This window comes from Calonectris borealis, chromosome 19, assembly GCF_964195595.1.
Source record: "Calonectris borealis chromosome 19, bCalBor7.hap1.2, whole genome shotgun sequence".
NCBI classification, from domain to species: Eukaryota; Metazoa; Chordata; class Aves; order Procellariiformes; family Procellariidae; genus Calonectris; species Calonectris borealis.
The window spans coordinates 5,302,002-5,321,229 of record NC_134330.1 but is presented as its reverse complement, the minus strand read 5'-3'; the positions used below and the strand labels follow the sequence as shown (position 1 = coordinate 5,321,229).

The 19,228-nt window shown below is 40.6% G+C and overlaps 1 protein-coding gene across 8 annotated transcripts in view; it reads left to right on the top strand.

Annotated features, from left to right (window-relative positions):
- GOSR1 (golgi SNAP receptor complex member 1) overlaps nucleotides 1–12,812 on the top strand; it is a 32,440-nt gene extending 19,628 nt beyond the window's left edge. For 2 of the 8 annotated variants that reach the window (XM_075168613.1, XM_075168611.1), the window contains exons 7-9: nucleotides 283–312; nucleotides 9,123–9,205; nucleotides 10,520–12,812. In XM_075168613.1, the coding sequence (XP_075024714.1) occupies nucleotides 283–312; nucleotides 9,123–9,205; nucleotides 10,520–10,644 (238 nt within the window). In that variant the 3' untranslated portion in view covers nucleotides 10,645–12,812. The other 6 variants (XM_075168612.1, XM_075168610.1, XM_075168614.1 and 3 more) reach the window with 5 other exon arrangements.
- Nucleotides 12,813–19,228: the final 6,416 nt, after the last annotated feature.

Here is a 19,228-nt window from a genome sequence, read left to right as displayed (position 1 = left end):
ATTCCCCTTTTTCTGTCTTCTCAGTATTTTATGTGTTCTGAGCATCTGCTCTTGCATACAGTTAGGAAATGCTGCTCTAGAGAACGCTACCTGCATCTTCTCCAAAGACTCTCAGATATACCAAATCTGTGTAGTAGCAAAAAGTGACAACATCCTGAAATAAGATGTTCTAAGGGCAAATTTGTTAAGGATTATATTATGGAGATCTTTGATTTAATAATCTAAAATAATACTTAGTGCTTGTTCCTTTTTTAACTTTATTTCTTTTCTTTTGGCTTTCAGCTCAGATCGACTGATAGAAGAAACAATAAGGTAGGAATGAGCTTACTAATTTTCATTATTTTCTGTACAATCAGGGTTTACATTGAATTGTGTCCAAAGATATCAGTCATTTTGTTTATACAATAACTGCATTGTTTACAACTCCTAGGCAGTATTACAATGAAATGGTGGTGGGGGTTTTTTTTTCCCTATTTAATATTGACATAATGGTGTTGCTTAAATATTTTATTCATCCTAGTTTAGAAAATTGGGGGTTCTGTTCAAAGGTGAATAGCCCCTACAAAAACAGAGGGAATGATAAAGCAGAGTGGATCTCAGGTTGAGCTGTTGAGGGCTATTCCAGCAGTCAAGCTGTTTCTTCTCATAGTGACACTCTTCTACAACGTGATTTTCTGTGATCCTTCAATGTATTCAGCACCCTAGTAGGCAGCTGATATAGGTAGGGGCTTTTACCACAAGGGCTTGAGAGGTTATTGCTGTTGTATAGTTTTTTATCCTTTGGTTTTTTATGTGGTTCAAATACTTGACCTTCTCTAACTGATCTAGAAATTTTAGAACCATAGCATCATAAATTACTTTTATCATCTGAGCCCTTCCCAATTTTCCATTGAACTCTGGGATTTTGCAAACCAGTAATTCAGAGTGCCTGACTAAATGGTTTTAAATTTTAGATTATTGCTTTAAAAAAAAAAAAAAAAAGGAAGAAGAAAGCAAGGAAGATACGCTTTCCAGATAATGCATGTACTGGCATGAGTGATCAAGAAGAGTAATTAGAGGTGCAGCAAGGCTCTATGTCCATTAAGGGCTGGCTACCTTAAGTACATACAGTGGGCTCAGTATAATTAACGTGGTGGAAGAATGTGTTAAACCACATTAATGTGCAGTGATGAACCAGAAGTGGTCAGTATAATAATGTCTGAAAATGTAGATATAATCTCACCACAGCCTCATAAAGATATTTGCCAAATTTGGCACAGTTATCATGAATTTTTGTTTTACTTTGCGTTCTAGTCCTTTCCTGATTAAAAAAATCCTCTCCTTTGTTGCCACAGTTGTAGCCCTACTTTTCCATCTCGTAAAAATGCTCAACATTTGTTGAATCTCTTATTTGCTGCCACTCCAGTAACTAGAGCATTAAACAGCATATGGTGATTTATTAAGCTTAATATCCTGCAAAATGACTCGTATTTTATCATTTGAGCGCTTTGCCTAGCTTCTTGATTACGTGTCATCAGAGCAGCTGAGAGTATGTGTATGTGTGATAAGTGAACCTCCGTGTCGATTCACCAGTTAGCCGTGGCAAACTGGAGCTCAGAACAGGGCAGCTACTTGAATATTCGCCTGGGTTCCTCCAGCGGTTTTGAGCCTACTCAGAAGCTCCGTGGTGCTATCAGTAGGTGTCCTGGCTGGTTTAAAACTGCTTGGAGTTTCATTTGCGTGAGCTGCAGTCCTGTGGTTGACTACAAATCTGCTGCCTCCAGTGACAGCTTCTCACGCAGTGATCCCTCCCGCGTGGCTTGGTTCAGAGCTCCGTGGTGCTGTGTACTGAAAGCGTTCCTTCTCGTAATAAATGAACTTCAATTTTTCAGAAGCTTGATTTCAGCGCTCCTTGTTGCACCATTTATTACCTGTAGTAAACGAACTTCTTGTTGTAGTTGCTGCCAAAAATGTTCTACATTTCTCTTTGTAGAAAAAGAGTTTGTTTTGGTAACGACATTGAGCAGGAAATGTAATTTCATTTATATCATCTTAATTCAGCTCCGACACTGTTGAAACCAGGGTGAATTTTTTGGTTTTACTCTTTCTTATTTTTCCCAGCAATTGCGAGAGTTCAGGTTTGATATTAATTGGTAGTAAACTCTGCTGCATTTTAAGTGAATTTACCAGATAAAAATTCATCCGATTTCTGATTATCAATTGCTTTATCTAGTGTAAACCACGTAAAAGAGGGAATTGTGAGGGGAAGCTGTTTGAATGCAGATTCCTTGGGTGAAGTGAGATGTAATTAGCTTATTCTGGCTACTAATGCTGCTGTGTCTTCGAGGTTTACATCTGCTGTAGTTCATTACTCATTATTTGGGTGTGATTCAGGAAGTGAAGAAATCACATTTCATTTTTTTTAGGGGGTGTTATTAAGCAGTGATTCTAAACTCTGGAAAGCATTTTTCTGTGCGTGCAGAGGCTTTTGTTGACAAGCTGCATACCGGTGACCCCGTTGCCAGGGCCTCGACAGCCAGCACTAATTGTGGAACCCTCGCTCTCACTTTCTGTAGAGAAGAGAAGCGAGGAAGTGCAGAGCCTGGCTCTTCCTGCCGATGGTTCCTCCACGGGAGCAAACGTCCGTGCAAGAGAGTATATGGGCACCTAAGCTGGAAGGATTCAGTAACTAAAGCGATGAGTAGGGCTGTCATTCCAGGTGTTTTGTTAGTGCTAAACTTTTAATCAATTTTTACATTAATTACGTGACATGGGTTCTTACTGCAGCATATTTCTTTCCAGAAACGAGTGGGATGTGATACTTTGTACTGCAGTTCTGTTGGAACAGCGTTCACTTCTCTTGGCCGGATTTAAATATAAGCAGAGATTTTGCTTAATATGTTTGATGTTCTCAGGTTTTCATTTTCAAACATTATCACTTCTCCAAAATAGCAAATGATTTATTTCTTGTTTTCCAACAACTTATATTTTTAGGTTGGCTCAGTTTGAATTTTTTTTTTTTTATAGTTTTGCATGTACAGTGTGACAAGCTCTTAGGATTTTATTGTAAGACTCTTTCTGGGGCCTGATTCAGGCTGCTTTGTCAGTGTTTGTGTATTAACAGATTGGACTCCTCCACTTCCACTCTGAAACCAGACCAAAACCATAGATTTAATTTAAAAAAAAAAAAAATCGTCTCCTTATATATTTGGGGTATTTCTTTAGGTAATAATTAGGATTTAATAAAAGGGAAAAATTTGCTTGCATTGAATCTTGACTTTACAGAATGGAAAGGCATGAATTAGATTTTGAGTCTTAGCTCCTTTCAAAAGAGCCTTGCCAGAGTGTCTAGGCAAAATCACTTGCATTTCTGGGGAAATGTTCCTTTTGGTTTCATCTTAGGCTTCATCAAAAAACACAACAAAGTAATTTGAAAGATTGTGTGTGTGTGTACGTATGCATATATACACACACACGTGTATATTTATAGATATGAATATATATGTATGTATACACAAAGAATAAGTGATATAATCAGAATTTTTACCAATTTAAAACTAGAGCTTCCATTTCTGTGCAGTCGCAGAGGCCATTCCCTTAATCATAGACGTTGTCATGAATTTAAATGAGCAAGTATGATTCATGGAGTTCAAAATGAAGCCGAAGTTCCAGTAATACATGAATTATTTGATTTTTAAAAACATGTCTTGTTCCTTTAGAGCTTTGTTTAGTTCTTCATCAATGTAGATTTGACTGAGCTGTCTGAATGGATGAAGCAAGGAGTTGACTTTTTGGTACATTCCACTTGATAATAGGCTGTATGTGTATGGCTGCTATGGGGGATGAAAACACCCGACAGCTTAAACATTTGTCTAGGTAAAACCACTTTGCTTCCAAGTCGAGCAGCATTAGAAGTGCATCTCTGCATGTTAGACTAATTTGGCTGTGATAATGGCTGGAAATGTTTATTACTTGGTACTTTTTCATGCCAGCGAAAACTGCAAACTCTGTACAAATATCAGTTGTTTTACTTTTGAAGAGAGATTTGGTTGCTTGCGTACCCACAGCACTGCTGAACATTCAAGGACGAACTTGAAATGTAAGTGAAGTTTTGAGGAAATACGGCTGCAAGCACAGGAATTTGAGGTACTCCTGCTGATTTGTGGAAGAGATGGGTGGGCTCTCTGCGGCTGTGACCTCGGGCTTACCTAGAAGAGATTTCTCCAGTAGTGCAGCAAGCTTTAATGTTGTACTGCAGCAGTGCTTTAATATTAATTACAGAGAGCAGAATACCATCTGGTTTTAGAAACCTGGTTTACACCCAACTGTAGTAGTTGAGGCCAGTGCAGCACCGAGAATAGTTCATGCTGGTTTCCAAATGAAACGTTGAATCAGGGTCATCTTGATTCCAGTAAGAAGCATTTAATCTTTTATCATAAATGTTGCGTAGGAGTTTCAAAACGTAAGAAAAAGGTATTCTTGATCTGGGGAGATTACGGTGTCGAGTAACTAAATGGGGCCAATAATTGTGAATGGGCAGAATATGATTAATTTTTTAAAAAATGCATTTGTCAGTGGAGAAATGGCAACAGTTTGTCAATGAGCATATGTTAGGGGTGGGAATGAAACCAAAACTGTCTAATGAAGGATATGAGGAAGCTGCAATGCTTAAGGCTGTACAAGACCTATCAGTGGACTAGTCCGCCGGAGCTGTGTGTTTTCTGGTAGTGCTTAAATTTAATAGTCTCATTTACAGATATAAAGGCTTAGGTAAACCAGCTCATGTTGAGTGATCAAATTATACATGAAGAACAGTGCTTTTTACTTGACTTCTGACTTGTTAATGGTAGCTAGAATCCAGTTAAACTCTTGTTCGTGGATATCACAGTTACATTTCATTACTAGACTATATCATATTAAAAATGGTAATCACTACAATTATTTTTTTCTTCAGAGCTCTTCAATAAAACCTAGCCCATTGAGCTAAATTTTTCAAAATATTGGGTAAAAGAAATGAAGAAGGTTCCAATCTTGTAATACATAAACTTAAACAGTTACGTCCTGCTTTTTTATATGAAATGGACAGTTTCACTTGTCAGATGTTAAAGCAGGAACCTTGTGTTCTATGATAATCTGTAATAATTATTTCCAAAGGCATTTTGGAAGTGTCTCAGGAACACTTTATATCCTGGCAATCATCTTGTATTTTCACTTCTGTAAATTAATGGATGCCTTAATGAGTCATTGGGTGCATCTTATGAAAATACATGGCTTAATTCAGGAGTGCTTTGAGAAATGCTGTATTAAAACTTCGTCTGGACAAGTATAAAGTCAGTGTGGGGTGTGAGATAAGAAGCTGCAGGTTACTGAGCAAGCTTTCCTGTGTTACAGCTAGGAAATCTTTATTTTTTCCAACTTGGTTCCTAGTAATTAAAAATTTCCTGAGTGCTCTTCACAATAGCAAATGTAATGTTTTTGCGAGCTTGTGGCTTTTTACTTTAGAAAATGAAAATACCTGTATGCTGTGTTGTAAATGTATATAATCTGTCAAATGCCGTATCTTGTCACATATGATATGATTTGATGTATTTACTGTTCTGATTTTGTAGTCCCTTTCTCAGCCCTTGATGGTAACTGCTTTTTCTACATTGATATACAGCTGTTTTTTCTCTGTTCAGAATTTCTGTTAACACCTTCTCTTAGATGCTTTTCTTTGTATACTCATGCACCGTTGGGGTAGGCAATGATGCGATTCTTTTTCCTCTTCTCCTCCAATCTAGTTTTCCCTTTCTTTTCTTCTAATTTTAGTCCTGAAAAGACTCTCCCGTGTAATCCAATAAATCAGTTGCGTTTATGGGTCGGATGAGTTAGTATATCCACAGGAACAGGCACACACAAGTGCTGAGCGGCAGCACTACACAGTCTAAGAGGAGAAGCTTTGTAGACTTTCTTCTGTTCTTTTCGCAGGAGCAAAGAGCACTGGTTAATGGATTCTGGCAACCCCTTTACAAACACCAAGGAGGCGACTGCAAGCCCTGTTGCTTCCAGTTAACCATGAGTTTCATTTTCACTTTGTGCTGATTTGGCGCGTCAAAAGTATAAAAGAAAAAAATGCTAAATAGCCGGCTGCAAATAAAAAATGCTTGCAGGGTTTTCTTAGTTCTGCCCTGAAACTTTTTTTTTTTGAAATCTAATACTTCAAAACTTAGTATTAAAATGTTAAATCTGTTCTTATAGAGCTGCTGATTGAAAATGTCAGGGTTTTGCCTACATGTTATCAAACTGTTTATATTCTCTTTATGACTGATAAACTCCCAATTTCCTAATATATCTCCAAGTTTACGGAATGCTAGTATAACCTTAAAATAATATATTGATCTGCCCTGTCAATGCGTGTTGTTCTATTTAAAAGAATTTGCTGTACAGAGCTTTTGGAAGAGTCTTTTCTGTGACCTGAAAGCTACGGGAGCCATGGGCTGGCCCTTCTGTCACCTATGTCTCACATACGTCTGGTGATAAACTTGTCTTGCTTTCCAAGGCATTCTGCTACTGCTGAAAACAAAATCATACCGTTATAACACTCGGGCTTTGGCTTGTCGAGGTCTTAGTTTCTCTGGGCAAAACCAGAGTTGGAAAAGGCAGCCTCCACCTGAAGAGGTGGGAGCAGATTTTTTTCCTTTTCTTTTTTTTTTCTTTCTTTTTTTTTCCTGAAGTTTGCCTGGCACCTTACAGGAAGGCTGAAGATGCTGTACCAAGGGCTGCTGAGGTGGAGTGGGCAGATAGGATGGAAGGGAGCCTGAAGGAACCCACTGCTCCAGAAGTACTTTAGGGTCATTGATCCAGGCTGTTTTCTTCTTTAAGGTGTTTGTGAACTGTGGTGCTGACCTTTCGCTATAAGTCTTGGAGGACAACTGTTGGGCTTGGCTCTGCTGGTTTTTGCCAGCTATTCTTGTGATACCGGCTGTAGTGTCCGAGTAGGGAAGCCGGATGATCCAGAGCTGCTCATTCCAGATGCTGTTTTGTTCAGAGGGAAACTTGAAATAAAATATACCAAATGGTCTTTGTTATAAAAATGTTAGAAAGGCCAGTCTACGTTTAATAAGTGTATAAATATAATTTGTGTGTGTGACTTTTCCTACCAGATTTACCTGGAAAGATACACTAAGGTGGATAAAGGTCCTTTTTTTATCACCTTCCAGTACTGAAATGCCTAAGTACTTCAGTACTAATATCTGGACAAATGATGTTTCAACACTTTAGCTGTTACAGAAAGATAAACCCAAAGCCCTGAAACCCAGATGAATTCAGTACAGAACAGTGCTTGAGAACCAGATGTATTGAGCAAGTGCATTCGGAGAGTTCAGGAATAAATACTAAGGGTTTATGTAAAATGCAATGTCCAGTTTAGATTGCAGAATTTGAGAATAATGTTAGGCTTGCACTGTGTGTTTCGGTGCTTTGTACCTGCCCCTCCTTAGAAACAACATTCACGTTAGCTGTGATTTTGTATCGTGTTTGTATACAGATACTGAGTGTGAGCAAGCGTAAAATGCTCTTGAAAATTTGGATGACTGTATTGGGTAAAAGAAGCATTTCCATTTTCCTATCTGTTTGTTCTCCTCTGGAATTACAGCTTTAGTTCCCTTTTCTCATATTTGTATTTGTTGTATTGTGTTGTTCCACTTAACGTTTATTCTTCCAGGACACTTTCCCTCCATATTTAAGGCTCACAAACTTGTCCAAGAATTTGTTTGCATCGTTGTTATTCATGTAGATACAGTCAACAGCAATATCGGTGTCATTTTCTGAGTTATATCCAGCCATGTTGTATTTATGTCCTACTTTGTTTATTTTTTAAATGCATGCCAGCCAAGGAGAGCAGTATTTGTCATATTATTCCTTCTTAAGCACCATATCTCCAGAGCCTAAACTTTTATATACTGTTTCTGTAGATGTAAATGAGTCTGTGCAGTTTGTCTTGACAAAGCTATTGCATTTGAAGTAGCTACATAAAATACTACCTGGGGCTACAAGTAGTAGCCTACCCTTTCATTTTCCATCCTATAACTCTTTGTTTTACAAGCTGAAGAGAAACTTAAGGTAGAGAAAATTTTTTGTCAGCTGAGTGGTTCTTTAAAATCTTCATTTAAATGTCTTATTTTTAAGAGCACAATTGCTTTTTTCCAACTTCCAGAATGTATTCAATTTGAAATGGGAAATTCTGTTTTATATTCACCTGTATTGTGTCCTTATATTTGGATGAAGTACGTACAGCTGGACCATGTATTAGTAAAGAAACAGAGTATGAAAACTTATATATCCATGAATTATATTCTTAATTAGGACAAAAGCTCAAAAATGTATTTTATCTGTGTTGCGATGAAAGCATCATTTTATACGATTTTATTATACACCAGCTCCCTCAACTCCAGATTATGGAAAACAGTCAGGTGGGCTTGCTGGGAAGAGATGTTAACGCAGGAGAATCCAAGCTTTGCCCGCTTACCTGGAGTCAGAGGACAGTGTTAATCCTGAGTCAAAGTAGATCTCGCCGCTCTGTTGTGTTTAAGCGTCTTCAAAGACCTAGCTGTTGTCCAGAAACCTTCTGTGTAAAGCTCCATGAGCTGTGTTGGGTCTCAAACACTTCCATCTCCTCTCAACTAGCACGTTTGCTTTGCAAATTGATTTTTAATTGTGAGTCAGCTCTTATTTGCTTAATACTTCTGTAGCCATCATATCCTGATGGCAGACCAGAAATTTCATATGCTCTCTAGAGTGAAAGTAAGTATGGGGCTTCTGTGATTAAACAAATCAAAACTTCTAAATTTAAAACTTATGCCGGAAGAGTACCTTTAGGTTTGCTTGTAATGTAGCACCGTTTCTTGTTGGGGCTGGACGAGATATGCCAAAACGCGCCTGTTTCAAGAAATCACAGTGTTTTCAATTGTTAATGGCTTATATAAAACCAGAAATCTAAGGGTGAAGGATAGAGATTAATGGAAAAAATGTGGTTTCATTCATATTGCTTCACCTCATTCATTGTTCTCTAAAGAAGTGTTGCCTGCTTGCTTTCCACTTGTTTTAGCTATAGATTATTCTTAGCACCAACAACTTGATCCACTCTTTTTTTTTTCTTTCTCCAGCATTGCCATGGCAACTAAAGAAAATATGACTTCGCAGAGAGGGATGTTGAAGTCAATACAAAGCAAGATGAATACCTTGGCTAGTATCCTTTCCCAAAAATTTGTGTTGCCAGTGCATAAGAAGAGGTACAGTACAATTTTTCACTGCAATTTGGGGATCAAAATGCTTTGCAATGTCAATGGCTGTATAACCTGTGGTGGTATTGTCATTAGTGACAAACAGACCGTTTTTTAACCAGTCTCACTTGATAATCTGGCTGAAGCATCTTAATGGTGAATGTGGTGAATAAATTGTTTTTACTCAAATTTGAATACTGCATATAAATCAATGTAGCTTAATTTTCAAGTAGAGATCTGCCACAGCATTTTATGGCCTTCCTTGCTATATGTTTTCATAAAAGTATAATTTCATTTTACTTCTTGCTTTTTGCTTTCAAGACTGTCCAGAGCTGAAGCTGGGCATACATTGCTGCTTGTTATGGTTTACAGCTAAGAGTATTCATGACCCGAGTATCCTCTTGTCTGTCACAGTCTTGTAGATGTTAAGATTTTGGTTTATTGGTTTCTCCTCGTATTCTATGCTCATGGCTAAAGAATGTGCCGGACTGTCAAGTCATGCATGTTTGTTGTTTTCCCACTTACTCCTTCCTTTCTGTCATAGGGCCCAACGAACAACATTAGCATCATTTGATTAGACAGATTACATCCTGAAGAGATGTATCTTGGTAACCCATAAATTTCATTACGGTTCTTAGCAACTGGCAAGAACAAAAAAAATTCAATAAGCTTTGGCCTTAAAAGATTCTTGGTTCCAAAGACATGAAGCTCTGAAACTTATTATCTTGTTGGCAATTGTACTTTGTACATTAAAAGATAGATTTACATCTTTACGATTTTACAGTAGGAGGACTTCTTCCTTATGTGCTATACTTGAACAGCGCGTAGTCATGCAACGTGCATGATTTTCTCAGTCAAATGCCTTTGGTTTGAATCCTTCACCAGTAACAGAATTCCATTAAATACATTCCACAGATGTTTTATAAAACTGCCCCACTATTTTTTTTTCATTCTCATTTAAACACAATTATTAAAAGTAACTAAGCCTCACATATTGGAGATTGAAGTATATCAAACACTGGTAATTTAGGTGATCAGGTGATGAATTCTGTGTAAATGTGTAAGCTGTTCTGTTCTCTCTTTTCTCTGATTGTCTGTTATTAATGAAGTACAGTTGTAATTCTGCTGACTATCCATCAGGTTTTTTTACGGCATCTGCCTTCTCCAGCTTGGGAGTAGTTCTGCATTTCTTGCAGTATTGGAATTTCCACATACAGCATTTGGGGCTTGTTAGTGAAGATATGGTTTGCTGATATGACCTTGACTCAGACTCCTTAAAGATCGGTTTCCAGCAGTGAACAGCCTGATTCAAAGGATCAACCTTCGGAAACGACGAGATTCTCTCATCTTGGGTGGCATCATTGGCATCTGTACCATCTTACTGCTGCTATATGCTTTTCATTGATGGATGTTCCCCCACGGACTCTGCTAAGCTCATCACTACCATCCCTCCCCCCCAGTCAAGGAAAAGTGAGTGGGGGAAGCGACAGACTTCCAACAGCCCGCTCGTTATGGCTGGGAGCATCAGCATGATGTCTAGAGCTTATGATGGTAGACTGCGACACTGGTTTTGGGTTGAAGCTGCAGTGTTTCTCCTTCCCTGCCATACATCTTCCTTTGGTTAAATTTTGTGGGATTTGTTTGTCTTTAATTCCCTTTCTCACTGCAAGGTAAGGAAATACGGGACGCGTACCAGAACTGGGCTGGTAGAACAGTTTCTGTGCTCAGCAGCGCTGGGGAGGTCTGTTGTTGGCTGGTAAGTGGAAAAAGATTGTTACGCTTGCCCTGGGTGGAAACTCTGCAGGAAGCGTGTTTCCCCTGTAGGCCAAGCACAGAGCTGAACGCTTTTGCCCTGTGAGAAGAATATTGCAGCTTTAAGCCGTCAGGTTGCTTTACTACTAAATACATGTTCTGTAATTCTTTTTAACTCATAGTTGAGATACTAGTTACTTCTGCATAATTTGTGCTGTGAAAACTGTGCTTCACACAAATTCCTCAAAGTAAAAAAAAAAAAAAAAAAAAAAAGAGGTTCTTCAGTTCACTTTTTGCACAGAATATGAATAAAATACCCTCTGAGGAAGATTTGTAAGGTTTCTTGTGGCTTTAAAGGGACTAACAAGTCCCCCTTTGTAAAAAGGGAGCACAGTGTCCTAGCAGCGGTTTACTATAGTGTTCAGTCATCTGAAAAGTGACCAAACGTGTTCACCTAAAAGTAGTCTTTTGGGTGTAAATACTTTAATTTTGGCTGGCATCATAAAGGTCTTTATAAAGACATGATAAGCAGTTTGAAAAGTCTATATTGTAATTTAGATAAAGTTATTCTAATAGCATTAATATTTTTACACTGTAAGTAGGATATAATCTAAACTGTCAATTGGAAATTAAAATTACGATGGTTATATCTGAGGCAAATGTATCTGCGTGCAAAACTTTTGGACATAACTCCTCATAGTAAAGGGTTGAATGTATGAATAGTGAAACAAGTATTATTTACCATTATTTGGGGGGAAAAAATTTTTTTGTCCAGACATGCAACATGAATCCTGTTGTGTTTGGGTCTCTAAACAAAGCTGATGTCAGGAATGGCTTTGATATTGCAGATTCACAAATTACGAATTTTTCTGCTCTTTCAACAGCTCTTTTCTATCTGTCATATCGTAACCCAATAAATTCAAACTGAGGCACTGAAATATCTTTCTAAGAACTTGATTTACTCTTTTCACAATCAATTTACAGTGCTCCTAACAGATTTCGTGTATGCCATTACCCACAGATGTCAGATAGTCTCCAGGTTCTCTTCTGGGACAAAGTCTAGCGGGACGGACGCAATTTTTTACTGCTTTTTATAGTGTCTGTGAAGTACCTGTTGGAGGGAGTAGAGACTTGTGCCTGTGTAGTGTGCAAAACCACACTGTTGCGCCTAAAATGTTTGTGTGGATTTGAAGGCTTATTTGCAGACTAATGATTTTGTGCTAAAAAGTCAACAAAGGCTCAAACCAGTCATCTTGTCATTGGGATTAGAAAGCATTTGGAATTAATATGTGTAAAACTGTGGGGCTTGTATTTTAACTAAAGGGTGATTATTTGGTTGATTTGGGAATGTTCCTGGTTTGAAATGAGGTGTTCATTAAAGGGGTTTATGAAAAACCTTGATGGATAAAGGAGGTTTATTAATGAATCTGTGTGTTGGGAGATCAAACCTCTTCTCCCCGATGCTTTTTCTTTGATTCCACCTCCACCCTAAGGGACCCTGATCAGCAGTCGTGCTTCTCTTTAGGATTTGTAGGATTTGGTTGCTATATAGTTGGTAATATGAGATCTGCAGTACCGTAAATAAATTCACTTATTTAATCTTATAACCAGTCTTTTTACTGGACTTAATTGATTATTTGGTGCATATATTTAATCTTATTGTGTGAAAAAGCTGCTATGGAAAATATGTAGATTATAATAAATATGTAAACATAATTGATTTTTCATGTTACGAAAATGTTATGGAGGAACTGATATATTTTGGTATAAAATAACGGAAATATGCTGAATTATCTCTGATAAAGCTTTACTGGAAATGGTTTCAGTGTTGTCAGCCCCTCCATGGTTTTTATTTGCGTTGGTTTTGAGACAGAGTTTTGTGTTGAAAAATACATTTAATTATCCTTGTAGTCTCCCCTTCATCATCTTGTAGTCCTCTAGCAATGTGAGCAGGCGTTCCTCATTGCTCTCTGAACTGGTGTGCTTGCATATAGCCGAGGGGAAAGACTTGCTAATTCTCCTGAACGTCTCTAATAACGTGGACCTATAGTTAGGGCAATGGACTGTAAATGAAAACAGTGGATTGTAGTATTTAATCTCAAACCCCAAAATATAGGTTTGTATGTCTCCTGTTGCTAAAATATGTTCTCAACGTTTTTCATTCTCTGCGGTTCCTCTTGCTCTAAGGAAAAAAATGTGGTTAAAGAATTCTCATTTCTGCAATTCCTGGCAAAGCTGCAGTTTCGTAACTCAACCAAATAGAATTGTGCTAAGAAAATTATTGCTAAGCCATTGAAATGAAGTGAGAAAATCCATAATATTTCTACAGGGCACATTTCCCACACACACGCGCTTTTTAAATTTCTGCTTTATTCTTGCCAGTACGCAAGCACCTATCTTAAACCTGTCCCACAACCCCTTGGCTCTGCATTAGAACAGAAGGGGTCGCGTTGATAACTTTTGACGCCACGCTTCACATGGACGCGAATATTTTTATCCTTGCTTTTTAGACTATTTTTTTACATGTTTGTCTGATCTTCAAGCGCTGGTTGCTGGAGCAGAGGAATGGCATTCGGGCAACACCCAGTAATTGCGTGTTCAATAGCGAGTGTTTGTGTGGCCATAGCCCAGGCCGCAGCCGTCACTTATCCCCAGCCCTTCCCGGGAGCGTGCCGAAGCGAGGGTGGAGGCAGGGCTTTGCTGTCCTCTGTGGCTCTGGGACCAAGCAGTGCGGTGCTTCTGGTAATGTGAGAGTTTGCCCTTCCAGGGAAGGCACAACACTTTTTATTAACCAATATCGATTTCAGGAGGTTTTGGATATGTCAGTGTGGTATAAATTCCTGCTGGATTCATTACACTGAATAACCAACTAGAATTTTTCATGTGTAGTTTTAGAAGTCCTTTCTTTTGGACGGTCTTAAGATTACTGTGAGAAGAAAGAGCCAGTTCCTCGCTGGGTGTTGAAAACGAAAGAGCAAAAGTAGATTGTGAGGCGATGTGAAAGTTTCAGATAAATTGTCGACAGCGTGTCCTGCCGGGCTGTGTCCCCTGAGGAGCTATGTTCCAGGAGCTCCCCCAGAGCTGCTACACAGGGAGCAAAGTCTGGTCCACCACTTCTGGTTGTGAAACTCATTTAGTCGGGGGTATTTCTGCTCTCTAAACCTAGCAGCTTGTTTCTCAAGATCACTTGATGCGTAACCTTTTCCTATTTTTACATTTTTTTTCCCCCAAAAGCTTTCATTTGAAACAGGAAGGAGAGGTAACAGCTGTATCACTTCTGAAGGAGGAAATAATTCCGAAACTCCTTATAACAGTGTTGGATTATGAAATCCTTCAGAGCAGTGGTTCTATTGAGCAATATGCAGTACAGGAGACGACAATGAAAGACACACTGAGACAAAACTGAGCCATATTCTGGGTGACATCTGCAAGTCCCCTTGGTGCCCTGTACCTCTCCTGTCAACTGGGTATCTGAAACCAGTGTCGTGCTTTCAGTTCCGAATACATAAGCGGTTGTTGCTGTCTACTACTGAGTGAGAAAGCAGTTTAAATAAGCATCCAAGACAAAACCCAAAACCCTTTCTCACAAAAGAGCCCAGTCCAGACCCTTGTAAAAGATTTTCTGATTGCACTTTCTGATTTTTTGCCTTTCATAGAGCTTCTTGAAACTTATTTTATTGTAACTGTAATTATTTTTGTTCTCACCTATTGTGCATTCTCTGTATGTATTAAAAAAAGCTTTGATATGTAATTTAATAATAAATTAGAATTCTAAGCAAGGTGCTTGGTTCTTTCCCCATGACAATCTTTGCCTACCTAAACTTCAGGGAGGATGCAGAGAAGATTCATCTCTCCGGTTTGGGATTGTCACTGAACATACGAATTAGTTTGTGCTCCATTTTTGTACCGAATACTGGATGTGATGGAGCATTTCGTGACCCAAAGGACTCGGTTTGGTGGGATGTGTTCCTCCTGCCTGCATGTGCATCCGCATTGGAAGGGTCTGAATAGAGTCATGACTTCTTTCTTGCTTTCTTTGACAGAAGGAACAAGGATTGTTTTCTTTACAGGTAAGCTTTAAAAAGTTTTCTATATATCCATAGCATAAAACGTTTAATTCCCAAATGCACACCAAAACCAATGTTGATCTGAAGAGCCTTCTCAGCATAAGGTGCCTCCCCCCTTTTAAACACACTTCTCAGTAGTTTGGTACCTTTTTTTTTCCCCTTCTGCAATCACAACACAAACACCAGAAAAAAGCCGATACTTTGAACATGTACAAGCAATCGTAAAAACTCTCTCCGTGAAGTTCCGCCGTACCCTGTGGTTTTCTAGCCATGCTGCGGTCTGCACCACCTCCACCCTCAGGTGTTCAAACCGGGCAGCGCCTGCCTGAAGGACCCATCTGTATCTGGTGTTTTTGCAATTGGTGCTAAATCTTTCCATGCCACTCGGATTTATTTTCTCAAACAAGAAAATCTGCCTGGCCGTGGGACACCTGCCTATTTGCGTAAGGCTCGGAGTGAAGAGAGGTCGTTCTCTTCATTTCGGAGCTGTCGTGCTGTGTCTGTAGTGCTGCTTTAAAGCAGAGACAGATTTCTCTATCCTTAATGTGCCTACTAAATATTCAGGAGTGGCCATACGCTTTCTCGAGGGAAGGCTTTGACTGTATGTTTCAAGGTAGAGAAGAAACTTCAAAAACTCTTTTGAAAATGGAAAGGCAATTCTGATTTCAAATAGTGGGAAGCGCAGTTAGTTTTTCCAGTTGCGGCGGTGGTAATAAGTGGTGCATAAAATACCATCTTCTTTTGGATTAGAAAATAAATTATTAACGGAGCTGAATCCTTTTTTCCAACTCCCTGTACAGTCAATAATTTATAGTGGCACAGGCGTAAGATATATATTTTTAACCATCCGCCTCCCAGAATACTGTTGTTCATATTGAAAACTGCTGTCCTTCCTGACAACCCCAGGCGCAGTGGGTGTTCGTGCATTATGGATGAGCCGTGCTCTGCTCCGTTAGTCCTGGTGCAATTCCACGAGCAGATTTCCTGCTGAAAGGGCGCTGAGCACTCCGTTAGAAATTCAGAGGGAGAGACAGGAGTGTCTTTGTTTTATGCGTCCCGCTGAACCTGGGAGATGTACTGCTGTCTGGGCTTGGTTTTTGAATGTTTTAATAGCAAATCTCAATGTTTACAGCAGGTATTTACATTTTCTGAATGCCAATCCTTTACCCAAAAGGGGGGTCTTCAGGCACAAACGCTGTGCTGCGGGGGATTGTGCCGTAGCGTCTGGGATGTGCTCATTAAACACTTCATCTTCCCCCTTCTTCGCAAGCTGTTTGAGAGCGTTGCAAGCGTGTCTGCTGCTGCTCATCCCTCGCTTAATCTTTCCCTGTCGTTGCAGCCCTCCTTGCTCTTCGTTCCTAATGGGACCCTGAGGCTTTGCTAACCCAGTTTTGGTAGCACTGCTGGTAAAGCAGAAGTCTGGCCGTAATCCAGGCCCTCTGCCTTTGACGCAGCATTTGCAGTGTTCTCAGGGTGGATTATTTCCCGGTTGTCTCTTGACTTTCACGCCCTGTGAATCCTCTGTCAGCCCGTGGTGTGATTTTGAGAGGTGGTCTGCGATCCTGTCCGTTGAGGTCTCACACCTTGTGATGTTTTACCTTTCTTTGCTCACCGCCCTGCCCGTCGGGTTCTCCTCCCTTGCTTCCCGGCTGTCTGGCTTCAAGTAGACAGTTCAACCGCAGGAATTTCTTTTTGGTCTCATAATTTTCATTTCTTTTAAAAATCTATCCTTCCTTTGAAGTCCAAAAGGCTGCCTGACAGCAACTTGAAGCTTATCGATCAAAGCCACACCTAGAGCTCACTGAAAATTCCCTGACAACCCCTGTGGCGCGGGAGCACAGCCTGCTCTTCCACAAATGCTGTAAACAGGTCTGTAAACACTCATCTCAGTCCCCTCAGATGTTGTTTTGTTTCTTTTCTTATCTTCCTTGCCCATTCCCATCCGTCTGATGCAATGTGCTTGGAAGTGGGGACAAGATTCTTCGTCTTTGTCTTTCTAAAGATGCACTGAAGAGAACGAGTAGCTCCTTGCTGCGGGTTGCAAAGTCCCCTTGAGCCGCTACTTATAGTGGAAACTTTCCAAAGATGCCGGTACCGGAGCCTGGTGTGTCGTCTGCTGATCCATCTGACTCCAGACCTGTGCTGAGCTGGCTTCTCTCAGGGTGAAATGCTGCTGAAACGTCAGATTTTTTTTTTAAGGGAACCTTTTCTTAAAACTCTGCAGGATGCTCGGGAATATTGCAGGTGTAAAAAGAAATCGTGAGTAGCTGCGCAAGTGCTGATCGCGTGTCCCTGGCAGGTCCCGCTATTAACACACAAACGACCCTTTATTACATTAAGTAGTAACTGGACCGTGCAAGGACCTTGTCGCCACTGGAGAATGGTGGGAACCTGTGTCACGGCGCTGAACAAGTGGCAGAGCCCCTGAGTGTCCCCCGCCTTGCAGTGGGGGAGCTGAACCGACGCTTGGACGTCGTCAGCCTGTCTCCTTGACGCAGGAGAAACACCCGAGTAGAGAGCCCGAGCGCAGAAGGGGGCATATGTGGCTATTTCCCTGCTGTGCTATAAATGGAGTTCCCTCTAGGTCAGGCATGTATCACCAGTGCTAAATTTACTTTAAAATATTACTGAGGTGGGGAGGTTTGTGAGTCAGGTCTATAAAAGCATGCGCTGCTTATGTAAAGAAATGCAGCTTAGAAGGAGGCAGAAGGCGGGAGGGCTCAGCCTGCAGCGGAGCCCGTTCCTGGTGCACGTCTGCCCTCTCCAAAGAAACGGGTCTTTGTGCTCCGGCAGCCACCGCGCCTTCCGTTGCGTCTGTACCTCACAGCAGGACCCAGGGATCTGCTGGCCAGCTCTTCCTGAGTTTCCATACATTTCAGGAAATGTAAAGAATTTTCAAGCCTACACTCTGGCTTAGATGAAGGGGTTTTTTTAAAGAAAAGCCAACAAACATTTGGGGGATGATCAGTTCTTGTAATACTTCAGGGATGTTTCAGCTCGATTTGAGCCGCGGCCCCTCTGGGAGGGGAAGGGAGGAGGGATGCGAGGGATGCTGCCGTGGGGATTTCGGTATTCAGATCTTTTTCGTTCGTTCAGGTACATGTATCTGTTTGGCCTTTGAAAATCTGAGACGCAGCTCTAGCCGTGTCTTTGCTAGCAGAGCACCGCTGCGTGCTTCGCCATGTCAGACAGACAGACGTTGGCCGTCCTGCGCCACCACCAGCCTCCTCGGGACTAACCACAGACACAGCTACATCCCGGGGGAACGAACTTCTACGCTTCCTCAGAAAAAGATGTTCCTTAACTCGGCAGCCGAGTCCCTTCTGCAAGCGTGGTGCCGCTAATGCCCTTCGGAGGCGAGTGCTGGACCGGCCGTGGTCTGGGAGCTCTGGGCAGGAGATGCTGAGCCAAGTCCTCCCCCGGGCAGGGGGGGAAGCGCCTGTTCCACAGCTCTTAACTCATTTTTTGGGGAGCTTCACCCAAAACCCACCATGCATTTTGTAGAATGTAAAATGTACGTTTTGTACGTAATGTAGAACACCAAGGTGAAAATAGAGCATCACTTTAGAGCTTTAAAGATACCAGATCTTATCAACATTCCTTTAATTTTATTACGGTTTGCTGCGTACCTGGGCAGCTGTTTCAGACCAGTAATGAATTACGGTGCAGCGGGTGAGGTGCTGTTTGTTTTTCTGCCCAACTGGAATTGATGAAGTGATCCGTTTGCATCGATCCTCGCTGGGAAGGAGTATAAAATACGGGTTTTATGAAATTGGACCTGAGACCAAATAATTGGAAGAAAATGCTTTAGAATCGGCAGCCTATAATTAAACATTTCCAAGAGGCAGCAAGATACAGCAGAAGGAGGCATTTTGCTGGGAAGACTTCCCATCTTTGCTTTGTTTTATGCTGTGTGCTATTAAAGCAAACAACTTCGCAAGCTTCAGAAGCGTTCGGCAGCTCTTGAGCAAGAATAGCATCTACCGTTACAGCTACGCTGGAAACAATGAGGGCCATCAGTTGTCTTTTTTTTTTTTTCCCCCAGCACGTAAAGTAGGTAGCTCAGCTCATGGAGAAATCCCCATTACTCTGTTTTAGGTGTTCTAGAGATTGCAGGATGGGCGTTTTCATCTCCTGAAGGATCCAGCCGTAACCACCGTAAAGGAAAGG